General features: G+C 47.0%; 1 protein-coding gene across 21 annotated transcripts in view; it reads right to left on the bottom strand.

Moving 5' to 3' along the window:
- The window catches only part of Znf532 (zinc finger protein 532), a 113,299-nt gene that overhangs the window by 85,856 nt on the left and 11,633 nt on the right, over positions 1–15,810 (bottom strand). The window contains exon 1 of one of the 21 annotated variants that reach the window (XM_042264150.2): positions 1,256–5,515. The exons of 18 other annotated variants lie outside the window; for them this stretch is intronic. In XM_042264150.2, coding sequence (XP_042120084.1) covers positions 1,256–1,259 — 4 coding nt within the window. In that variant the 5' untranslated portion in view covers positions 1,260–5,515. Of the gene's footprint in view, positions 1–1,255; positions 5,516–15,810 lie in introns of those variants that run through there. 2 more of the 21 variants (XM_076555385.1, XM_076555386.1) reach the window with 2 other exon arrangements.

The raw sequence follows: 15,810 nt of genomic DNA, 5'->3' as shown, positions 1-15,810 counted from the left end.
TGGTATGCATGCACCCACAAGACACACCTGTGGTACCCAGAACAAGCAAGGGGTTCCTGGCTGGAGCGGTAAGAACAGTACTCATCATTCTACTATGTAAACTCCTGGACAGAAGGAATTCTTTCCATTCTCAATGGCAAGATGGAAATCAAGCGTGTACACTTCTGTGCACAGGGCTAGGTGGGTAGAGTAAACGCCTGTAGTCTAGCACTCAGGAGGCCACAGTGCAAAGCTAGCCTGGTCTACACAGTGAGTCTCGGCCAGTCAGGACGATACAAGACTGTCTCAAAGAAGACAAATGCATCAACAGTGAAGACTTAGGGGCTGAGAGGCCAGACCGGGCCAGCAGAGCACCAAGCAGGCGCTGAGACAGACCGCTGAGCACTTTCCTCCTCTAGTTGAAGTCTAACAGAGGTTCCTCTACCTACTCCCAAAGACTGCAGTCACAGCCAGGAAAGGCCACCCAGCCCAAGAACATTTTCTTTTTGGTTTTCCAAGACAGGGTTTCTCTGTGAAACAATCCTGGCTGTCTTGGAACTCACCCTGTAGACCAGGCTGGCCTGGAACTCACAGAGATCCACCTGCCTCTGCCTCCCAAGTGCTGGGATTAAAGGTGTGCACCACCACCGCCCGGCACATTTTCTTAGTGTTCCTGAAGGACCAGAAGATTCAGATATCACCCAAGGGATTTACAGTTAGGTAAAGGCAGGAGTAGTTTTCCCCATGGAACCACAGCTCTCTGGCTTAGGCCACCAACAGCACGAGGCAAACCCTTCGGACATACACAAAATATCAAGGCAACCATTTATTTCACAGGTAGCGTTAGGTCAAGCAATATCAATATATTTAGTAGTAAGCACTTGGGCCCAAAACTGGATGTAGTTTCCCGATTACCTCATTTCTAAAAGCTAATCATTAACTTAATAATAGGGAAATGGTCGCTGGTGTCTAAAGCAGCTCACAGAAACTTCTAATTATGTTTTTCCTCTTTGAAGTACAAATCAGAAAGTGCTGAGTCGATAAGTGGCGATGACATGCTTGCAGTTATCTGGCAAGCCTGCCCCTTACGACGCCATGTGCATGGAGCACTACAGAAACCACAAGCCACGCATCATCCTCTCCCCTGCTTGCGGCAGGACCCAAATCCTACCTCTTGATTCTGCTGCAGCCCTGGTTTAGGCCAATGACCACGGCTGTTGTTAGTCCACTCTCAATTCAACACCCACGCAGCACAGCAGGAGGGAGCTTAACTCACCCATTCATTTCCATGTACCGAGCTCTCTTCCACTGTGATCGAATGCTGTGTTCCTGGACAATGCTCTAAAACCCAGCAAAAGGCCCGGGGGATGCTAACTCACGTGAGAGAAGCTCCGGTAACAGCTGCGATAGAGAGCTTTGAACACATACATGAGCGTCAACATGCATGCCCGTGTAACTCTCAACATCACAAGCTCCGTGTTGTTGCTTTGTACTTGAATTGAACCAGGGTCTCTCTCCATTTCAGTGCCTAGCCTCAGATCAAATGCAGTCCTCCCAGCTCAGCCCCCTGAGTGCTAGAATTATATCGCAGCCACTTTGACATGTCAACAATGCGTCACAGGCACAGTTCAGATGTCAGAATGCTTCCACCATGCCATCCACACCCTTCCATGGGGATCCGAAACCTGCACTTACCTGAGAGTACCTGGTAGACTCAGAGCCTGAGCCTTTTCAAAGAACCCCAAGGAGCCTTTCCTCAGAGTCCTTCCAAAAGTAAGAACGTGTCAAAAAACAACCTTTAGCAAACAGTGCTGACTTTCACACATTTGCTTTAAAATCCAGATTTATACTTTTAACTCACGTGATAAAATGAAAGATTAGGGAAATGGATACATTAAAATACTTAGCTCAGCCGTAAATCATGACCTTTAAGGATAAGGAAATAGCTTAGTGGTTGGGCGTTTGCCTAGCATGAATGAGGACCTGGATTTAAAATCCCAGCATCATACCAAAAACCGAAACAAACAAATCCAACATTTAGGCTTAGCATGTCTCAAGGAACAACTTGAAGTAAGCCATCCCAAGGGACAGTGTACTCTGGACTTCGGAGTGAAAAGGGTGGCCTATAGGAAGTAGAGCCTCCCATTTGGGCACTTTCTCCCTCCTCAAGATCTTAGCCAGAGGGCTAGGTCCTAAAGTAAATAATGACTACTTCCAAGTCAAGAAAAGCTTGACAGAAGGGCTGGGTTTCATCACCAGTAGCAGAAAAGGGGCGAGTGTGGGAATGGCAGCTAGCTTTTAAGGTACCTCTAGTCAAACTGATGCCCAATAGGAAACTCTTTAAAACATTTTCAATAATAGACCATGACACATATTTTCGGCTTTTGTTTTTTGAAACAAGATCTCTCTACATAGCTCTGTCCCCGAACTCACTCTGTAGACCAGGCTGGCCTTGAACTCACAGAGATCCACCTGCCTCTGCCTTGCAAGTGCTGGGATTAAAGGCGTGCGCCACCACCGCCCGGCCATCATACAGAGTTTTTTGAAACCCAGTGGCTGGCAGCTTGTTTCCCTATCTTAGATCTTAAATTTCCAACAATCATTACTGCAGACCTAGAGACCTGCTGATAGACCTCAGCTACATATTAAAGTCAAAAGCAAGCAATCCCCAAGAGCCACATGGCGCAAAGAGAACACTAGCTCCCATAACTGTCCACTGACCGCCACACGCATGCAGTGGCATGTGTGCACCTACACACATATGCAAATAAATCCCATAGCTTTCAAACAAACTTTTAAAGAGCCAGGAATAATCTGGGTTCATAAACAGAATAACTACCCTTGGGTAGAAGAAAAGCAAACGCTTGGAAGGCCCAGGTGCTGGCAGTTAAGAGGGACAGGTACTTAATTTAGTTAGCACATTGCCTTTCTTATGGACCTGCTTCACTTCTGGAACAATTTCCTTTTAAGGAAAATGTACCAGTTAATGTGAATGCTGTTTTTTTTCTAACTGCATTTTACAGAAGCTATAAGGGATGTGGATACAGGCTACCCGGATAAACAACTTGCTGGAGCTGGGGTCCTCGTGGTAGCCATGGTGACTTCATCCACCTCTACTAGCCAACCTTGCAGCTTTCAACCCAAACGCACTAACCACTCAGCAGGTCTATCTAGTATGCTTGGGAAAGACAGGAGAAATTAGGCAAGCAAGATAGGATCCTCCACACACTGAAGCAGGAAAACAAAACTCTAAATGAAAAGTTAATTTCATATTAATTTTAAAAATCAGAAATTGTGTAGCAGAGAGCCTAAAGTTCATTGACTATTCTTCCACATGGAATATATCGATTTAAATTTTGACTTTGATTTGTAGTTTCTAAAAGGCACATCCAAGTCTCAAAATGCTTGATTTTCCTCTAATGAGCCATCCTGTGGTTTCACCCAGACTCTGCTTACAGAAAATACTCTGTGGGAGCTGTGTGCTATTAGCCAACTAAGTTGATTTCTTTTAAAATATTCCATTTTCAACATTATATCAGAGCATAAACTCCTTTACAGAAAGACACAAAGTCCTGTTCTTTCTATTGTCTCAAAGTAGACTAGCAGCGCAGAGATAATTAAAAACCAAGCATTGACCAATCAGAGGCTTTGAAGGCCTTCCAAGCTCTGGCCTCAAAGAAAGCCATTTGCATATTATTTCTACTCCCCACCAGCCCCAGGGGAACTCAGGGATAAAGCTTTCCCCAGCCTGGGGCCTCAGTCACTTCCTCAGGAAGTGGGGTACAGCCACAGCAGCTCCCAAGCCTGGTCTCCAACACCAGGACCCAGAAACCCGGGACCCACAGCAGCAGTGCTGAGCAGGCCTGCCTGGGCAGACCGTGGGAATTCGGCATTGCTGGCCCTGGGTCACAGCCCAGGTGGAAGATGACAGGTCCTACTCACTGCAGTTCCCTTCCCTTCAGACCCCAGCACCCACCCAAAGCCCATGAGGGGCAGGATCAGCATCGTGCTGACATGTTTTCTTTCTCTGCTGCATTCAGAAATAGAACTGTGCTGACTGGCTTTGAGACAAAGGTTCTTGAACAGGCGACATCTACTCACTGAAGAAACAGTGTCCAAAAATACTTAGCCAGTGTTTTCCTGTAGAAAACAATGAATTTAAAGGGTAAGATTTCCCTCAGGTTAGCACTTCAAGGGGAACAGTCTGCAAGAACAACTCAAATAGAGCATTAGGAATTGACAGCTGAGGGGTTAGAGACGGCTCAGCAGTTCAGTGTTTGTTTTTGCTGCTCTTCCAGAGGAAGAGCAGAGGGGCAGTGTTTACAGCTGGACTAATCTCAGCCACTCAGCAGGAAGAGGATCATATGTCTGAGGCTAGCCTGGGTTATTGAGCGAGTCCAAGGCCACCCTATACAACTTAGAGAAACTCCTGTCTCAAAAACTGAAGAGAGGAGGAGAAAGAGGGAGAGAGAGCATGCTTTCGAGCACGCTACCTCTCTGGAAACACAGGTAAGTGGCAGAGCCTTATGCTCCTCCTACACACATGGCCCCAGGTTCAATCCCCAGTACTGGGGTGAGCGGGGACAGGACAAGAACGTACTAATACCCAACTACAGCATGGAAGGAAGGCAGGAGAGTCAAGCCCAGGGTCTGCCCCAGGCCCCAGGTCCTTTACTAACAGGCCATGGAATACGACACGCAGCCCAGCCATGGGTTCCTGTAACTGTACCCCCTCAAGCGTCCTTCATCCTGCCTCCATGAACTACCTTACCTGAAAGACCACATCTGCACATGCCTGGCATAGGACTAGCAAGATGTACACAGGGCAGGGCCTGCCCAGACTCACTGAGTTCATTAGCTAATTAAAGAAAATCCTCAGTTAAGAAGATTATGATGGTGCAGTTTCTCCCCCAGCAGCTTCTAGAACCAATAAATTCTTAAAATCCAGGAAGAGGAAAAATGCTCTTTTCTTACTTACTCCCAAAGAAAAATGGGCGGCAAGGACCCTATTTGACACATCGGGATAACAAGCCATTGATCTTGTGATACAAGGGCAATGTTTAAAATCAAACTGGAGAACATCTACACAGAAATATTTGAGGAGCAGTTATTTGTAACATAGAAAAACCAAAAAATATGTAAATTTTCATCAGTAAAATGAGAAGAAAAAAACCAAAAGCTAGAGTAAAATACAAACAATATCTACTATATATATTTTTTTCTTTCCATTTCTTTTTGGTTTTAGTTTTGTGTTCCATCCCCTCCCCAAGATAGGGTTTCATATGTAGCTCTGGCTGTCTGGAACTCACTCTGTAGACCAGGCTGGCCTTGAACTCACAGAGATCCACCTGCCTCCAACTCCCCGGCGGGATTAAAGGCAGGAGCCACCACACCCAGAAACCTTTACCATGTTAACCATTTTGTTTTCATGGTGTTAGGACTGACTCAGACGAATCCCACAGACCCATCAGTCAAGTGTTTCAACGCTGAGCTACAGTACATCTGAATCATTTTTGTTTTGTTTTGTTTTGAGACATGATCTAACTTAGTAGCTCTGGCTAGCCTGGTATTCTTCTTGTAGACCATGCTGACTTCAAACTCAAAGACTAGCCTGCCTCTGCTAGGATGAAAGGTACCACACCTGGTCTCCCTGAGCCATCTGTAAACACATCCATCAGAAGTGCTAAGCTCCTTCACATTCCTTTTGTATTCTTAGAAAACTGGGGGGAAAAGAAAAAACAGCCAGATGTGGTGGCACTCAAGATGTTCAGGCAGAAGGATTGCCATGAATTTAAGACTCAGACTCAAAACAAAACAGGAAGCTCATTCATATAAATGTAATTTTGTGTTTCCAAACTCTTACTACATAAAGGAAAGCAGGTGGGACTTTCAATTTCCTACAATCACAGCCTTCTGCTGAAGGTACTTTGTACAAGCTCTAGTTCCACAGATGGACCACATTCTTTGTGTTCCTCCATGAGTTTTAGCACACTGAAAGGGTCTGGGCTAGACCTGTTTCCATAAAGAAACTTCAGAAAAATTCATTAAGACTGTGTGCACGTGTTTGTGTGTGTACTTGCCTATGTGTCTGGGGGTCCGTGTGGAGGTGAGAGGTCATGTCTTCCTCGAGCATCAATCATTCCCCACCTTATTTTTTGAGACAGTCTCTCACTGAACCTGGAACTCACTGATTCAGCTGTGCTGGCTGGCCATTGAGCCCTGGTATCTTCCCGGCTCTGCTTCCCAGCACGGGGACTAGTACAGGCGTGCACTCCAGTGCCCAGCACGTTTACTTTCCACGTTAGGACGACAGGGATCCACACCCAGGTCTGTAAGCACACGTGGCAGCTGAGCATCTCTCAGCCTTGAACCGGCAGCGCTCTTCTGCCTCTGCTTCCCAAGCGCAGGTCCATACAGACGCTCTTCAGGTGGGTATTAAAGCGGACTCTACAATGAAGTGACGAAACCTTCCCTACATTTCTTTATACTACAATAGGAACTGTCTTTGTGTTGATAAAACCTATTCAGTGAATTCCAGTATTTCCTGACGAAGTCAAAAGTGGCCCCAGCACACTCCTAGGCAGGAGGCAACGCGCGCGCGCGCGCGCACACACACACACACACACACAGAGAGAGAGAGAGAGAGAGAGAGAGAGAGAGAGAGAGAGAGAGAGAGAGAGAGAGAGACACTCCAGATGCAATCCCTGCTGTCTATAAATGCCATGCTTTTGAGTGGCTTCTCCACAATTCTGCTTGGAGGTGAAATATAGATCTCCTAAATTAGAAGTGATATTTTGAGTACAGAAATGAGAGCTTCAAAGTAACTTCCCCTTCTCACCTGAATAGACCTTCCAAATTTCTGTATCTAAGTCCCAAGTCCTGTCTAGAAGCCTCTTCTTCTCAAATGCCCCCAAGGTGCTCACATTTGCTGTTTCTTCTTGTATGCTTTTACAACTTGACAATTTTTAAATCTTAAATTTAAAATACTTGCAAACATTTTTGAGATTCCAAACATTAAAAAATATGGAGCAGGGGCCAGTGAGGCATCTCGTCGGGTAAAGGCTTTCGCCATCACCAACCAACTTGTCCTTTGGCCTCCACATTCACACAGTAGCTCAGGCACACAAAATAAAGACATAAAAATGCAATTTAAAAATTGTTTTGTTAAATATGGGAGGCTCCTGGAGCTGGAGAGATAACTCAGGGGTTAAGAGCACTTGCTGCTCTTGTAGAGGACCGGGATTTGGTTACCAGTACCCACAAGTAGCTTATAACCACCTGTAAATTCCAGTTCCAGGGGATCCAATACCCGCTTCTGTAGGCTCCTGCACACACTGAAGCGTGTGCACATGCACGTGTGCCCACACACACACACATATAGTAGTGGTACACACCTGAATCCTAGCCTAGGGGATGAGGATCTGAATTCCAGGCTAGTCTAAGTTACAAGCAAGACCCTGTCTCAAATCAAATCAAACCAGCAGAGGAAAGTGGCTCATTACTGTACTCCCAGCAACTGGAAGACATGCGAGAGAGGAGAGAGAGAGCTCACACGTGCGTGTGTTGTGGAGCAAGCTTGTCACTTTGTGAGTAAGACGATGGGAGTTAGCAGGGGGACTGCCTTAAGTTCAAGGCCAGCCTGGGGCAATAGAGTCTCAAAGAAGGGAAAGGAGAAAGAGCAGAGGAGAAGAGAGGGGGGGAAGACAGGAATTTTAGACTTCTCTGGAGAGTTAACAGTTCATACCTGCTAGCTTCTCTCAACAAAGGTTTTCTTAGTGGAATTTTTACCACTCAGACTTTTGACAAGCAGGGCTTCCGAGATGGCTCAGCGGATAAAGTGATTGCCATACAAGCCTAGAGACCTGAGTTCAAGCCCCATTACCTACATAAAGGTGGCAGGAGAAAATTGACTTCAGAACAGTCATTCTGTCCTTGACACATGCACCATGGCACCCACACATCCCCACGCTGCACACACACATACCATGCAATCACACACAAACACACATGCACACACACAAACCATGCAATCATACACAAACACACGCGCACACACACACACCATGCAATCATACACAAACACACATGCACACACAAATGAATTTTAAAAAACTATTTGAACTACTGTTCTCACTGCAACATTTGAAGTCAGTGGTTTTCTACTGAGACCATTTGTCGACTGACATTCTGAATATCCTGACATGGGGGGCAGAAAGCATGCCCCTGGCTTCTAGTGGTGAAAGCTGACCATCAGAAGCTGGCTGAGTATCTGTGAAACATCCCACCATACATATTCACGGAGCAGCTCCTCACAACAAAGAATGTCAATAATCAGGATTGTCAGCCGAACTGAGGCTAGGAAATCCCGCTCTATGCAAACACCCACACTTTCTGTACATCACCAGTCATTCTCCCACCAACACAAAAACCTTCTAAGGTCGTGATAAACCTGCTTCCCCAAGTCATCCCCACCCCGGCTGTGCTGAGCAGACTCCTGGCAAGCACTGCTCCAGCCCCGCCCCGCCCCTTACTTCTCTCCCTCCGGTAGGGAATAGTGACAGAAAACCACCAGAAGAGTTATACCATGGTTCTTATCATCAAAAATGGCTCCAGTGGATAACTATGAGGCAATTCTCACTGGATACCAAAGCATTTTCGGGAGAATTTGAATTACAAGACAGTACTTTCATCTGTAAACATGACTGAGAGCATCCCAAAAGTCAGATACCGTGTGCCAACCACTTCCTGGAGTAGATAGAAACAGACTTGGGGTGAGCAGAGGAGGATTTACAGCACCTCACAGGCTGCTGCTGTTGAAGGGGAGACAGACGAAGCCCCCCGGTTTTCGTCAGAAGCCAAGTCATCTCTCTGTGTTAACATCATCACAATGTTCCTGCTGTCACATGCCACCAGGTACTCAAACTACCCCCACAAAGGGATCTAGCATCAAGGAATTAGCAGAGGGGCTGGAGAGATGGCTCAGTGGTTAAGAGCACTGGCTGCTCTTCCAGAGGACCAGGGTTCAATTCCCAGCACCCACATGGCATCTCCAGTTCTGATGCCTTTTTCTGGCCTCCACAGACACTGCATGCATGTGGTGTACATGCAGACCAAACACCCATGCACATAAAAATAATCTTTAAAAGGAATTAGGGGAATGTTAGGTTCAACACACACACACACAGAGGGAGAGAGGACAGGACAGACATACTGTTTAAACAATGATTCTCTTTGGGAGCTGGTTTTAGGGAGCAGGGGTAAATTCTGTATTTAGAGTGAGATGGAAGCGCTGCCTGCCCATGACTCTAACAAGTTCATGCTTTCCCTTCAGGAACACCTGGACAACGTCATCAACAAGCAAGTGACCACACCTTCAACTACTAAAGAGTAATGGGGCTGGAGAGACGGCTCAGAGGTTAACTGCTTTTGCAGAGGACCCAAGTTCGATTCCCATACCCATGTCAGATGGCTCACAGCCGCCGAAAACTCCAGCTCCAGGCATCTGATGCCCCTGGCCTCCAAGGGCAGCTGCACTCAGGTGCACAGACACATGCATATAATTAAAACAATAAAAACGATCTTTAAAAAATAAGTTCAGTAATAAATACTCAGTTTATCTAAAAGGATTTTGCCTGCAGTTCAATGCCACAGAAATGATTATTTAAAACCCCATGAGGCTGGAGATGGTAGTATACGTCTTTAATCCAGCACTTAAGGCAGAGGCAGGCAGATCTTTTTAACTAAATCCAAGACCAGCCAGGTCTACATAATCAGTTCTAAAACCAGCCAGGGATATATAGTGAGATCCTGTCTCCAAAAACTAAAATAAAATAAAACCTTCATTTGGCTGGCTCTCTAAGTACTGCCCAAAACAAGACATCTGTGTTGTAAGACTCCAACGTGTGTGGTAAGGTTGACAGGTGAGGAAAGCTAACAGACGGAGCAGTGTCCCTTGGGGGTTCCTCACAGTGCCGAGGACCAGCCCAGGTCCTTGCACATGACCTGCAGGCACCCTACCACTGCGCTACACCCCAGTCTTGTCGCATCACCCTTTAAGATTTCACCCCTCAAGTCAGAAAAAGTGTTGCATACTCATAATCCAAGCACTTGGATGCTGAGGCAGGAGAATCACTGGAAGTTCAAGATTGGCCTAGGCTACATTGCAAGGCCCTGTCTCAAGAATAAAACAAAAAACAAAAAACTTCACAAATGTAAAAGAGAGATAAGAATACCTAACTCCAAAGAGTTATTATGTGTGTTTAGAGGCATAGGGTTAAATCTGGGAGGAGTGGGGTAAATATGAAAAAAATATATATATATTGCATGAAGTTCTCCAAGAACTAGTCAAAGAGTATTCTCTTTTTAAAGAGAGTTTTTGTGAGTTAACCGAAACCAAGCAAGTGGGTTCTGGAGAGATGGCTCAGTGGTCAAGGGCACTGGCTGCTCTGGCAGGAGGGCCAGGCTCAGTTCCCGGCACTGACAGGGTGGCTCACAACCATCTGTCACTCCGGTTCCAGGCGATCTGACACTCTTCTGGCCTCTGTCTGCACACCCACTGTGCCCTTACATGCAGGCAAAAAGCCATACTCATAAAATAAATCTAAACAACTGCAACAAAAGAAACCAAGTAAGTGCTCACCACAATGCCCAGAACACAGCACTGTCTAAATGAGTTACTGCAAGTTCAAAGGCCAGGCTGGGTGACCCACAGCTAGGCAGAGTAGACCTCACTGGAAAACAAAGACAGAAAAAGACAAAAGGCCAGTCTGGGGGTTCTAGCAGAGAGTCCCAGAACAAACTAAGCCACAATGCTGCTGCTCTCAACAGTCGATATGAAGGCAGATGCTACCAAAGTCCCAGCAATCCAGGGGGTAACAAAGAGTGTCCTTAAGCCCCCTTAACAAATAGGCACCTTGGCAAAGTCTTCTAAGAAGTAAAACAGAGGGAGATTTTTCCTACCCTCAATGACCTGAAACTGGAGCACAGTGTAACCAAAGACACAACAGCTCAATTTGAAACCCCAGCTGGAGTCAAGGATATATCCTAATGCTCAGGATTAGAGGAACAATTTTAATTCTGACCCGTCTCAATAAAAACCATGGAAGGCCAATCACTACTATGTCAAGTGCAGAACTAAGTATTTGTTATTCCCCCAAAACTAACACTGACCAGATCGTCAGACATGGACTTTACCAGATACTGTGTATGAGGATTCCAGGCATGCGTACATATGAATGACTATCTAAGAAGGGCTTCAATGGACATTGATGTGCCTGTGCAAGACCCTAAACATAGGTTCACACAATTCCTCCAGTGATTCACGTCTCCTACCTCCCGCATCTGAGGACATGAGCCGTGCGCTTGTGAAGCAAACACTCAGGTTAAATGCTTCCTACACAGTTATTATTATTATTATTATTATTAATTTACTTACTTATTTATTGTGTATGTGGCAGGCACACACGAAGGCAGGAGAACAACTTATGGGAGTCAGTCCTCTCCTTCCACCAGGGACTGAATTCACAGAGGCTGTTTGGGGGCAAGTGCTTTTCCCCTGGGAGCCGCCGCACCTGCCCTACTGTGGGTTAAGAGACAACAGACTCCTTTGGTTTTGGTTTCTGTAGTTGTGGTTTTGTTTTTGTTTTGGGAGTCTCACACTCTAGCCCAGGATAGCATGGATGGCCTGGAACTCTCTATAGTACAAACTGGCCTCAAATGCCTGCTGTTCTCACTCACTCTTTGGACTGCCGTGATTTACAGGCATTGAGACATCTCCCAGCTTCATGTAGACTCAGGTTCCAAACTACAGAGCTCAGGCACCCCAGCTCCTGAGCGAAGGTGAAGAGTGGAGCTATGGTCAGAAGAGCTGGTCTCATCCATGCTGCTGCTGAGCCTCAATTCCTTAAGCATGCAACAGAAAGACACCCCTCCGAGATGCTGAGCGCCCTAACAACTCAGAAGTCAAGTGGCTCCAGCCGGTTTTCTAATTGCAACATGACTGTAGTCACCTCTTGTTTTTCATCCTTTGTTTGTTTGTTTTGAAGACAGGGTTTCTCTGTGTAACTGAGCCCTGGCTGTCCTGGAACTCACTTTGTAGACCAGGCTGGCCTGGAATTCAATGAGATTCACCTCGCTCTGCCACCCTAGTGCTGGGATTAAAGGTGTGTGCCACCATGGCCCACAGGAACACAGAAAGTTATAAAAGCCATGCTGAAGTCAGGGCTATCACACAACAGCTCTATGCTGGAGGTTAGAACTGACTTAGTGAACCAGGAAAATCTTCTCCTACCACTAGAAACAGAGGACCTCCTAGGAGGCCAGTGAGATGGTTCAGTGGACCCACAAGCCTAGAACCCATGAAGGGAACCCATGGGAGAACCAATGCCGCAAAGTTGTCCTCTGATCTTCACAAGCCTGCTGTGGAACGCACAGCCCTACACACACACACACACACACACACACACACACACACACAGCCCTACATACCTCCCCAGACCCCACTCTGTATACACACACACACACACACACACACACACACACACACACACAGCCCTACATACCTCCCCAGACCCCACTCCATCTCACCCCCCACACACACAAATACTTTTTTTTTTCCTGTGTATGGGTGTTTTGTCTGTATACCACATGTATGCCTAGACCCACAGAGGCCAGAAGAGTGTCAGATCCCCTGGATCTGGACTTACAGACAGTTGTGAGACACCATGTGGGTGCTGGGAATTGAACCTGGGTCCTCTGGAAGAGCAAGCAGTCAGTACTCTTAACCACTGAGCCATCTGTCCAACCCCATAAATAACAAATACTTTAAAAGAGCACCTGGTGACTAAAAAGATGACTCAGTGGTTAAAAGTGCCTATTGCTCTTCCAGAGGACCAGAGCCCTGACCCAGTACCCATGTTACATCACAGGCTGTAACTGCGGCCCCAATGCCCTCCTCCGGCCTCTACAGGCACCACGCTGCATGTGCACAAAGCCACAGAGATACACATAGACATAGAGACTATAAATGGAACACTTTCTTCCCCAGCTTGTGAACGTTAATGAACACATGCAGCTCATTTCTCACCACTTGACCCATTCCCATAATTGTTTTTGCCAGTGTCTAAACAGAGGCACTGAATCTTAACTGTAGCAGGGGTTAGATAACTAAGACAAGAGAAGGCTAACTACAAAAAAAGCATCGGGAGAAAGGGAAGAGGGCAGTGGAGGGGAAGGGAGGAGGACAAGAGGGAGAGCATGAGCATGCTCACTAACCCAGACCCGCGGCCCCGCCATTATGTCTCCTACCACAGCAGTCCTGGAGGACGGGAAGAGGTCTCCCAAGCCCACTGGAAAGTGTTAGTCGTTTAGAGCAGCGGTAGCCCTGCCCCAGACACATCGCACAGGGACAGCTGGATGCTTGGTCTTGACAAGCGAAAGGAGAATTGACTGAGTACAGGTGATGCCCACTTATATTTCAGATGAGGACACAGAACCAGGCATGATAGCAGACAGCTATAATTCTAGAAAGCTGAGGCAGGAAGACTGTCACAAGTTCATGGCCAGCCTAAGGTATATGGTGAGTACCAGGCCAACCAGGGCTACATAGCAAGCTTACCTCAAAAATAAATAAGCAAACAAACGAGGCCATGGAAACACGGCTGAGCAACAGCCATATTTGGCCATGTGTATTAGAAAGAAGAAAACTTAGTTCTATCAGGACAGCAGGTGACTTCCTGGGCTCACCTCTGCCTCTGCCTTCACTCTGTTCCCTCAGTAGCCGTGTCTTTGTCGTGTGACCCCGAGGCCACACAAACAGCAAACCAGCAGGTCTTTCAATGTCTTCCACCATGAGGCAACCCCTACAAGAAACTGCTGCTGCTCTGTCCACATGCCCACTTCCGCCACACCAGTATCCTGTCCCCACCCACATGGAGGCTGTAGTCTGTGATCCGGTCCTTCCTAAGACTCCCTCCCTCACCTGGTCAATCTCTGGCACTGGGGAGCCTCTCCTCTTAGCACTTCTTAGGCCAATCCCTACCATGCCGCACTCTGATGTCACCATCCACTCTGCATCCCCACGTTCTTGCTTCTTTAACTGCACTGTGAGCACCATCTATGACGTGCTTTCTGAAGTCCTCTGTGAGCTGACTCCTGGTCTTTGGCTCCTAGCTCACCCTGATTCTTGGCATACTCCAACTTGGGCTTACCTTGTTCCAGCTACATTCTGAATTTGTCCACAGTTCTGATATTCAAAATTCCTCTCCTTTCTCCAAGGCTACCCCAGCCTTGTCCCCATTCCACCAAACCCCAGTCCAGTCTCAGTGCAGCAAACTGCGACCCCACAGCAGCCCAACCCACCAGCCCAGAGGAGACTCCCACCATGCAAGGATCAACTCCTAGTGTAGTGTGAGCTACACTAGGAGATGACAGGTTCAGCCAACAACTAATAAATCAATGTCAATGCCCCGGGTTCATATTTCATCGAACTGTGGCCAAATGTCCAACATGATATAAACTGCATTATGATTTGTGTGTTAAGGCAGGCTTTTGTAAAGATGGGGTAAAGTTCCTCATGTGACACTCTCGTATTACTATCTCAGAGTTCATCGGGGTGCCTTCCCAAAGTAAGAACCCACCAGTCCAGTCTCTCATAGCTCAATCATACATCTGCCCCTTCCTACAGCTCAATCTACTGACTGGCTGGGACTGCGGAGTGACCTTCCCAAGAGAGCTGTCCCCAGGACTCACTGCTGACAGCCCTTTACCATGTGCTGGAAAGGAGTGTCAGTCACTTCCAAAGCTGCTGTGCAGTGGCTCTCTTATAACTCGCTCTTAGAAGTCATCAATCACTTCAATTCCTTGTCAGGTATAGGGACAAAAATGGTGACTGATTATAGACTGAATTCCTGTCTCTCACTAGATCCCAAATCACTGAGTCAACTAAACTGGCCGGCATTGCTCATGTGCGGACCTGAGCCCTGACGGCCCTAGGACATCTTTTGCCTTATTAGACTACAGGTGCCAAAGGGCTAAAGGGGAGCTGGGAGCCGGGGCTACAGTTTCAGCACTCAGGAGGACGCGGCAGGATTTCCACAAGTTCAAGGCCAACTCAGACTAGAATTCAGTCAACACAAGAACAAAAAAGGGGTTGAGGGTGGAATTCAATTCCTAGAGTGAATGCTAGGAAGTAAGCCCAGGCCCTGGGTTCAATCAAGCACTGCAAACCAAACATTGTAACAAGATCCCTCCATGAGTTGTGTATCAGTTCAAGTGTGACAAGTGATTTAGACAGGCACCCAGCCATGGGTGACAGGCCCAGACCACCACGAGCAAGCAGAGACTGCACATGCAAAAACAGGGGGAAGTAGGGCGTGGGGTAGGGGAGGCTGTGCTGAAGATAGGACGACCTGACCTGGTGCAAATCCACCCATCCATCACTTAAAATCGGGCAATCTTTTTGGGGTTTTTGCTTTTTGGTTTTTTGTTTGTGTGTGTGTGTGTGTTTGTTTTTGAGACAGGGTCTTACTATGTAACTCTGGCTGTCCTAGAACTCACACTATAGACCAGGCTGGCCTCAAACTCACAAAATCCACTTGCTTCCCAAGTGCTGGGATTAAAGGTGTTCACCACCACACCCAGCAGAATAGTACGATCCTAGCGAGCCACTCTCCTGCTGAGTCTTCACAGGAATGGCAAGTCCACCTTCCAGGACATTGGTCTAAAGCATGAAGCACACACCTAGGAACCTACAAGCCATGCTTTCGTTCCCATTCGGGAACTCACACTGAAGGGCAGCTGTGCAGACCCTGTGACCAAGAGACAGATTAGGAA

This window comes from Peromyscus maniculatus, chromosome 19 (assembly GCF_049852395.1).
Source record: "Peromyscus maniculatus bairdii isolate BWxNUB_F1_BW_parent chromosome 19, HU_Pman_BW_mat_3.1, whole genome shotgun sequence".
Lineage (NCBI taxonomy): Eukaryota > Metazoa > Chordata > Mammalia > Rodentia > Cricetidae > Peromyscus > Peromyscus maniculatus.
Note: the sequence above shows the minus strand (reverse complement) of the source record. Positions and strands in the feature narration are given on the sequence as shown.